This window comes from Oncorhynchus nerka, linkage group LG4, assembly GCF_034236695.1.
Source record: "Oncorhynchus nerka isolate Pitt River linkage group LG4, Oner_Uvic_2.0, whole genome shotgun sequence".
In the NCBI taxonomy this organism is placed as follows: domain Eukaryota; kingdom Metazoa; phylum Chordata; class Actinopteri; order Salmoniformes; family Salmonidae; genus Oncorhynchus; species Oncorhynchus nerka.
The window spans coordinates 57,571,972-57,581,952 of NC_088399.1; the positions used below are offsets into that span (position 1 = coordinate 57,571,972).

General features: G+C 41.5%; 1 protein-coding gene across 1 annotated transcript; it reads right to left on the bottom strand.

The window, feature by feature from the left end:
* Nucleotides 1-5,027: 5,027 nt before the first annotated feature.
* Nucleotides 5,028-9,664, bottom strand: gdf6b (growth differentiation factor 6b). Its single transcript, XM_029659118.2, has 2 exons — nt 9,178-9,664; nt 5,028-8,792 (listed from the first exon to the last, which is right to left on the bottom strand). Exons 1-2 carry the CDS (start codon nt 9,530-9,532, stop codon nt 7,894-7,896), a joined length of 1,254 nt encoding a protein of 417 aa, XP_029514978.1. The 5' UTR covers nt 9,533-9,664; the 3' UTR covers nt 5,028-7,893.
* Between the last annotated feature and the right edge of the window lie 317 nt (nt 9,665-9,981).

Below are 9,981 nucleotides of genomic sequence, written 5' to 3' on the forward strand. Positions count from 1 at the left end.
GTGTGGGAAAATACTACATTTTTTACAATGTATCGAAATAATGTATCGAAAAAATATATTGTAATAACATAATGTATATAAATAATATATTGTAATAACATAATGTATATAAATAATATATTGTAATAACATAATGTATAGAAATAATATATTGTAATAACATCATGTATATAAATAATATATTGTAATAATTTTGTGCAGGTTCCTGTAAGACACGGTGTAGTTTCACACACTACAAATCAAATCAAATCAAATGTATTTATATAGCCCTTCTTAAATCAGCTGATATCTCAAAGTGCTGTACAGAAACCCAGCCTAAAACCCCAAACAGCAAACATTGCAGGTGTAGAAGCACGGTGGCTAGGAAAAACTCCCTAGAAAGGCCAAAACATAGGAAGAAACCTAGAGAGGAACCAGGCTATGAGGGGTGGCCAGTCCTCTTCTGGCTGTGCCGGGTGAAGATTATAACAGAACATGGCCAATATGTTCAAATGTTCATAAATGACCAGCATGGTCAAATAATAGTAATCACAGTGAACAGGTCAGGGTTCCATAGCCGCAGACAGAACAATTGAAACTGGAGCAGCAGCACGGCCAGGTGGACTGGGGACAACAAGGAGTTATCATGCCAGGTAGTCCTGAGGCATGGTCCTAGGGCTCAGGTCCGCCGAGAGAGAGAAAGAAAAAAAGAGAGAAAGAGAGAATTAGAGAGAGCATACTTAAATTCACACCGGACACCGGATAAAACAGGAGAAATACTCCAGATATAACAGACTGACCCTAGCCCCCCATCCTAAACTACTGCAGCATAAGTACTGGAGGCTGAGACAGGAGGGGTCAGGAGAAACTGTGGCCACGTAGGATGATACCCCCGGACAGGGCCAAACAGGCAGGATATAACCCTACCCACTTTACCAAAGCATAGCCCCCACACCACTAGAGGGATATCTTCAACCACCAATTTACCATCCTGAGACAATGCCGAGTATAGCCGAAAAAAATATATCCATGGCACAACCCAAGGGGGGGGCAGACAGGAAAACCGCGTCCATGACTCAACCCACTCAAGTGACGAACCCCTCCTAGTGACGGCATGGAAGAGCACCAGTAAGCCAGTGACTCAGCCCCTGTAATAGGGTTAGAGGCAGAGAATCCCAGTGGAGAGAGGGGAACTGGCCAGGCAGAGACAGCAAGGGTGGTTCGTTGCTGTAATGAATTTCCTCCTCTTCTTCCAAAGAGGAGAGGCGAAACGGATCTGAGGACCAATATGCGTCGTGGTAAGTGTCCATGGTTCTTTTTAATACGTTAAGGTACACATGAACAACTGACTACAAAAAACAAGAAATGTGAAAACTCAAAACAGTCCTATCTGGTGCAAACACAGAGACAGGAACAATCACCCACAAACACACAGTGAAACCCAGGCTACCTAAGTATGATTCTCAATCAGAGACAACTAATGACACCTGCCTCTGATTGAGAACCATACTAGGCCGAAACATAGAAATACTCTAATCATAGAAAAACAAACATAGACTGCCCACCCAACTCACGCCCTGACCATACTAACTAATACAAAACACAGGAAATAAAGGTCAGAACGTGACAGTTGCTCCAGTGCCTTTCCATTCACCTTCACACTCCTGGGCCAGACTACACTCAATCATAGGACCTACTGAAGAGATGAGTCTTCAATAAAGGCTTAAGGTTGAGACCAAGTCTGCGTCACTCACATGGGTAGGCAGACAATTCCATAAAAATGGAGCTCTATAGGAGAAAGCCCTGCCTCCAGCTGTTTGCTTAGAAATTCTATGGACAATTAGGAGGCCTGCGTCTTGTGACCGTAGCGTACATGTAGGTATGTACAGCAGGATCAAATCGGAAAGATAGGTAGGAGCAAGCCCATGTTATGCTTTGTAGGTTAGCAGTAAAACCTTGAAATCAGCCCTTGCCTTAACAGGAAGCCAGTGTAGGGAGGCTAGCACTGGAGTAATATGATCAAATGTTTTGGTTCTACTAAGGATTCTAGCGGCCGTATTTAGCACTAACCAAAGTTTATTTATTGCTTTACCCGCGTAGCCAGAAATTAGAGCATTGCAGTAGTCTAACCTAGAAGTGACAAAAGCATGGATACATTTTTCTGCATCATTTTTGGACAGAAAGTTTCTGATTTTTGCAATGTTACGTAGGTGAAAAAAAAGCTGTCCTTGAAACAGTCTTGATATGTTCGTCAAAAGAGAGATCAGGGTCCAGAGTAACGCCGAGGTCCTTCACAGTTTTATTTGAGACGACTGTAAAACCATCAAGATTAATGGTCAGATTCAACAGAAGATCTCTTTGTTTCTTGGGACCTAGAACAGGCATCTCTGTTTTGTCCGAGTCTAAAAGTAGAACGTTTGCAGCCACCCATTTCCTTATGTCTGAAACACAGGCTTCCAGCGAGGGCAATTTGGGGCTTCACCATGTTTCATTGAAATGTACAGCTGTGTGTCATCCGCATAGCAGTGAAAGTTAACATTATGTTTTCGAATATCATTCCCGAGAGGTAAAATATATAGTGAAAACAATAGTGGTCCTAAAACGGAACCTTGAGGAACACTAATATTTACAGTTGATTTGTCAGAGGACAAACCATTCACAGAGACAAACTGATATCTTTCCGACAGATACGATCTAAACCAGGCCAGATTCTTGTCCGTGTAGACCAATTTGGGTTTCCAATCTCTCTAAAAGTATGTGGTGATTGATGGTATCAAAAGCAGCACTAAGGTGTAGGAGAACGAGGACAGATATAGAGCCTTGGTCTGATGCATTTAAAAGGTCATTTACCACCTTCGCAGTCTCAGCGCTATGATGGGGTCTAAAACCAGACTGAAGCATTTCGTATACATTGTTTGTCTTCAGGAGGGCAGTGAGTTGCTACGCAACAGCTTTTTCTAAAAATTTGGAGAGGAATGGGAGGTTCAATATAGACCGCTAGTTTTTAAAATATTTTCTGGGTCAAGGTTTGGCTTTTTCAAGAGAGGCTTTATTACTGCCACTTTTAGTGAGTTTGGTACACATCCGGTGGATAGAGAGCCATTTATTATGTTCAACATAGGAGGGCCAAGCACAGGAAGCAGCTCTTTCAGTATTTTAGGAACAGGGTCCAGTATGCAGCTTGAAGGTTTAGAGGCCATGATTATTTTCATCATTGTGTCAAGAGATATAATACTAAAACACTTGAGTGTCTCTCTTGATCCTAGGTCCTGGCAAGGGAATCAAGGAATCTTTGGGTTGTCTGAGAATTTATAGCATGACTTTTGATGCTCCTTTGGGTTGGGGTTTGAGCAGATTATTTGTTGCAATTGCAAACGTAATAAAATGGTGGTCCGATAGTCCAAGATTATGAGGAAAAACATTAAGATCCACAACATTTATTCTACGGGACAAAACTAGGTCCAGAGTATGACTGTGGCAGTGAGTAGGTCCGGAGACATGTTGGACACAACCCACTATTTATTTAATTGTTTATTTATCCGTTATTTTACCAGGTAAATTGACTGAGAACACATTCTCATTTGCAGCAACGACCTGTGGAATAGTTACAGGCGAGAGGAGGGGGATGAATGAGCCAATTGTAAACTGGGGATTATTAGGTGACCGTGATGGTTTGATGGCCAGATTGGGAATTTAGCCAGGACACCGGGGTTAACACCCCTACTCTTATGATAAGTGCCATGGTATCTTTAATGACCCACTGAGTCGATGATGGCTCCGAAAGCCTTTTGGAGTGGGTCTGTGGACTTTTCCATGTGAATATTAAAGTCACCAAACATTTGAATATTATCTGCTATGACTACAAGGTCCGATGAGAAATCAGGGAACTCAGTGAGGAACGTTGTATATGGCCCAGGAGGCCTGTAAACAGTAGCTATAAAAAAGTGATTTAGTAGGCTGCATACATTTTCATGACTAGAAGAAAGACGTTTTTTTTTGTAAATTGAAATTTGCTATTGTAAATGTTAGCAACACCTCCACCTTTGCGGGATGCGCGGGGGATATGGTCACTAGTGTAACCAGGAGGTGAGGCCTCATTTAACACAGTAAATGAATCACGCTTAAGCCATGTTTCAGTCAGGCCAAACACATCAAGATTGTGATCAGTGACTAGTTCATTGACTATAACTGCCTTTGAAGTGAGGTATCTTTCAATAATGGCAGGAATGGAGGAGGTCTTTATTCTTGTGAGATTGCTAAGGCGAACACCGCCATGTATAGTTTTGCCCAACATAGGTTGAGGCACAGACACAGTCTCAATGGGGATAGCTGAGCTGACAACATTGACTGGGCTAGTGGCAGACTCCACTAAGCTGGCAGACTGGCTAACAGCTTGCTGTCTGGCCTGCACCCTATTTCATTGTGGAGCTAGGGGAGTTAGAGCCCTGTCTATGTTCGTCGATAAGATGAGAGCACCCCTCCAGCTAGGATGAGGTTCGTCACTCCTCAACAGGCAAGGCTTGGTCCTGTTTGTGGGTGAGTCCTAGAAAGAGGGCCAATTATCTACAAATTCTATCTTTTGGGAGGGCAGAAAACAGTTTTCAACCAGCGATTGAGTTGTGAGACTCTGCTGTAGAGCTCATCACTCCCCCTAACTGGGAGGGTAAAGGGTAAAGAGTGCAAAAAAAGCGGGAGACAGGCAGACAGGCAGGGAGACAGACAGACAGGTTATTGGTGCTACGTTGAAACAGCAGGCCCAGGGAGGATGAAGACAGAGTGAAGTTAACCTTTTTGTTAAAGTTTTACTTGTTTTCACCTACACACACACTTTTCCACACTTTTATTACCCTCGGGTCCAGTGGACCCAAACACCACATGTAATATAAATGTGTAAGGGGGTGCACAGTGTGCACTCAATGAAAATGTGTTATTTTACATGTTCTTCACAGAAAATGAGTCAAGGCCAATGATTCTCAGGTTGAAGAAATAATTAATTGTATTACTTTTCTTTTAGTAAACATTGAAAATGGGTCCCACAGACACGAACACCAAAATGAACACCAAAATGAAGAAGCAAGAGATATATATTTTTTGTTTGTTTTTACTTTCACTTAGCTAGCAAATGCAGCTAGCTAGTTTAGCCTACTCAAACAGAGAGGGAGGCTATGATTGCTGGCTGGCTATGGCTATCCAACACTGGAACTCTTCCAAGTCAAGGTAAGCTTTTGATTTTATAAATCTATTGCAACTGGGGCTCGCCAGTGTAACCACTAAATTGCTTGCTGACTGTACACTGTACTGCATGATTGTAGCGAGTTTACTAATGTGTTAGTTCTAGTTGCTTCGGCAATGTAGATAGTTTGTGTGTAGCGGTTGGCGGTTATGATATGAAGGTTTGGCTTGTTTTTTTTTGCTTGGTCACAGACAGCTGACGTTTTGTGCATGGACGTCTACAAGCGAAGGAAAAATGTGAGAGGAGGAGAGCGCACATATACATGAAGGAATTTTACATTGAGCAAAATGATCCTGCTGTTTGTATGTGGGTGTTACGAAAGTGAACTTTGTTTGCGTGTGATCATGGGTGTATTCATTCCACAGATTCTGTTGAAAAACATTTTTGAAACTTAAGCAAACGGAACGAAATGAGGATAAACATTCCTTAGTACTTCCAATAGAAACTCTTGTTTGCAACTGTCGGACTAATGGTCACACCCTTGATCAGCTAGATGCAGGCAAGAGTGTTCAAGGTGGTACTGAATGTGTCACTGTCTGTCTCCTTGATTAATCGACCTGTGCATCTATGTGGTAAATTTCATTCATAGGCTAAATTGTAGCAACCTCATGATGGGTACAGGAAAAATGTGAGTATCATGTAATAGCCTAACCCTGTTGATGTTACATTGAGCTAGGTGAATGAAATATGAATAACAGTCATCCAATATGCTGTAATAGAAATAAAGCCATGCTCATAAAGAAAATAATCGTCCTCCCTCATCTTAAACGTCACCGACCGCCACTGGACTATAGTGACACTGCACAATCGAGTAACGCAAATCAGTTCAAACCACAATGATACACATATTTAGGAAAATATAATCAAAATACATAATACAAAAGATAATTTAAAATACTATTATATAAAACATGTAACCTTAACAGGTAAAAAAAGGAATATATCATTTGGTTAAATAATTTAATTGATTGTTGTTATCATTAATTTGTCATTCAGTATGTATTTTTCTTACAATTGTATTTGAATAATTAGATCTCATTCGTTTTTTTGACACAGTGTCGGGACAGTATCACCAATACACGGCAGCGTAGCCTAGTGGTTAGAGCGTTGGACTTGTATCCAAAAGGTTGCAAGTTCAAATCCCCGAGCTGACAAGGTACAAATCTGTTGTTCTGCCCCTGAACAGGCAATTAACCCACTGTTCCTAGGCTGTCATTGAAAATAAGAATTTGTTCTTAACTGAGTTGCCTAGTTAAGAAAAATAAAATGTAAATGTACCTTCTGTTTTAAATTTGTTAGAGAATATTAAATAAATTGGTTTTGAGTTCCAGTAGAAAATAGAAAGTAAAATACAAAATACAACAAAGATGACTCTAAAGTAACACTCTAAAGTAACAGGTCTATAAACTATGGAGCAGTATATCATTGCAAAAACACAGGGGTCTTTTTTTCTGACTGGTAATAATTTCCTGTTTTAACAGTTAAGGCTCCCTCATTCTTTGCTTGTTCAAATCTACACCATAAGTTTTACAAAATACAATCTTTAAAGTTTTGAAATATGGTCCCTCTTTAAACAAACAGCAACTTTTAAGACTTTCTGAAACCATAATTTATAAGGTATTCATAGATGCTTTGCAAACCCCATACTGTACGTTACCCTTGAAATAGTATGGATTTTCTTATTAATACATACGTTCTGAACCATCTACACATGGTTCATGAAGGCTTTGTTAAGCCTTCAAAGTTGTTGTTCATTTATGGGACTTGAAATACAATCTTGTACAGGACCAAAACATGATAGGTATTAAACCCCGACAGCAAACTCCAACAACAAAAATATAATAACTTATTGATAGAACATAAATTATAATTTCCATATCAAGTGCTTACATATGGTAATATGAATCTCAGTGCATTACAGGAAAAGGCCCATGGGCATTATTTTATCACCTTGTATCTAACCACAACATGACTACGTCCGAAATGGCACCCAATTCCCTATATATTGTGTGCACTACACTATGTAGCTATGTAGGGAATAGGGTGCCATTTGGAACACAGACTGAGCCCTTGGCTAAGTAGGCTAAGCCTGGGGGCATTTTGGGTGGGAGTGCACTTGAATTACACAGACGTTGCAACTCAATAAGGCTTTACATTCTGAGTAGCACTCAAGCATCCTCTCGAGTCAAAGGCCAAGCCAAGGAGCTATGAAAGGACTTCTGCTGTTTGAATTATGTTTTTACATTGATATGACACATTTTGATTTTCAGTCATTTGCTGGGTGTTTAGAAGTGTCCCTCCCGTTAACTGGTAAATAAAAACACGTAACAGGGTTCAGGGAAGAAGTAGCCTCGCTTACCAGTCTTAAACTGAGAACCAGACCAGGGAAGAAGAAATGAACATGGCTTAGTTTGGGGCAGGTGATTATTAATCCCACCACACCATTTTACAACATTAGACAAGGCTCTCTGTTCATCTGTGTCCCAAATGACACCCGATTGCCTACATAGTGCTCTACTTTTGACCAGAGCCCTATAGATCAAAAGTAGTGCACTACATAGTGAAAACGGTGCTATTTGCGATGCAGACCATCAGGTAGCTTAAAGTATTGCCTTCACACCAGATAGGCCCTGATGATCACATTTCATTCCCACTCAAAAGACAGCCTTTCCAAAAAGGCATTACCTACAACCACACGACTCAACCACCATATCCTCATACTGCTTATACACCACATTATTTCCTGAGTCGATGTAGAGAATACTGATAGGGCTGAGTTTGGACGGGGCACAGCAGCTAGGAGGCATGTTGCTGGGGTTCATAGAATTCATAAGGGTCTGTATGATGGCATGGTTTGTGGGCTCTAGATGTGACCTCAGAGGAAAGTCACACACGCCCTCACAGTGGTACGCCTCGTAATCCAGAGGAGCGATGATCCAATCGTCCCAGCCCAGCTCTCTGAAGTTCACATGCAACGGCTTCTTGCTGCATCTCGATTTGGACTTTTTGCCATGCCTCTTCCCATGGCGATTCTTCAATATCGCCGTCCTGCGTCTCCGGCTGGCTTTGGAATTAGAACGAGGGCCCCTCTCTTTCCCCTTTTCCCCATGGCCAATCAATGTCCTTCCTTCTCTCCTTTCACTGAAAAGGGTCTGTCTCTTCTTGGACCTGGTGAACACCACTAAAATGGCCTTCTTTTGTTGTGAGCGACCATTTCTGTGAAAGCCCAGATGATGCAAGTCAAGTTCCCTCTCAGTGTTGTCCAGCATGGCCTTGACCTCCAGACAGAACTGGCTCCCCTGTGTGAGGTGATCCCTGTCCTTAAATATTTCCCACACATCCAGCACCTCCCATCTGGGCCGATGGGACTCCTGAAGATCCAACGTTCTGGAATCCAGCAGCTGCTGAGAGCGGCAGGAGAGTAGCTGAATGTCCACTGGCTCCATTTCCGACATCCTGAAATTCCCAGACACTTTGGTGTATATCCTCAACTCAGCCCCCAGCACCTCGGCTCTGTCTGAGAGGGTTGAGACGTCAAACAGATACTGCTGTCTTCGCAAAGGGGAGAGTGGGAGGTCATCTGTGAAAGGCATTAAATAATTGCAGTCAGATACTTTTTTGGGGGGAGAGCATTCTTTAAAGAAATTACTTTCATGCAAATAGGATTTTTTCCCCCTTGTTTATCTTCAGTTTATGAAAATCACACTGACAATTTCAAAACAGTCCACCTATTATAATATAATAGAGTATTTTAGCATTAAATGGAGGATTTAGTTCAATCTTGTAGATTGATTGTAGATTTGGGATTTTTTTATTCACAAGAGATAAAACATGACTGATATATACAGTCAGGAATGTGGCTACGTTACACAAACATTCATAACACATTTACTAGGCTACTCATGGTGAGTGGATGAGGGAAACATTCCAAATGGAAACTGCTATTTTCAATGGTTTTTACATACCTTGGCCGATGTCCACAAAACTTGCTATAGTGTTAGCTGCTTTGGACGACCGAAAGAAACTTGCGTTCAGCCCCAATTTTTCGGCTGTAGAGAAAGTCTTGTAAATTGAAAGCATGTAGTCGTGTGGTTCAACTGAATCTTTGAACCCACCCTTGTAATACCGCTCATTTGATGATGATGATGATGATGATGAGTAGATATCTTTGAAATATTTTGCCTCTCGTCCATCAAATACTTTCGGGACCTTGCTGCTCTTTGAGGCAGACGGAAGGAAAATAGTAAATGATTGAAAACATGGTAAATCCCATACACATGTGAGGACCGCGTAAAATGTGGTTATTTGATAGAAATCCATAATTTTCAAAAATAAATAGATTGATAAAAAAACGTCAGCGAAATGTCAAATATGTGTCAGAGTAGATGCTTAGTATGTGGCGAAGGGACCACGGGCACTATCGAAGCTGGACTTCATCCACATTCAACAAGTGCCGACTTTGCAGTGTGCTCCACACCGGATCGTCAACTGGGCTAAAAGGAGCGCAAAAACACGCCCAGCTTGGAATTCACTCGCTGCTAATAGTGGACCGGCGGGTTCTAACTTATATCATGGTAGGAAAGCAATCAAAGCATCATGTCCTAGTTTACTATCCTGGTAAAGACATGGTCAAATACAAAGACTTCCAGGAGCCTGACACAACAGCCGTCATGTATTTCTTAGCTATCATGTTACCTTCAGCAGGTGTACTTCTTCACATGCATTCGTGTGTTCTATTTACTTCAAATGTTGGCACATTCACCTCTCCT

Bases quoted from the DNA above. Each gene is read 5' to 3' on its own strand.
- gdf6b (XM_029659118.2), bottom strand. From the start codon at position 9,532: ATGGATTTCTATCAAATAACCACATTTTACGCGGTCCTCACATGTGTA. The intron at 8,793-9,177 runs GTATGTAAAAAC...TGCCTTTCACAG, and splicing joins TTTTGTGGACATCGGCCAAG to ATGACCTCCCACTCTCCCCT.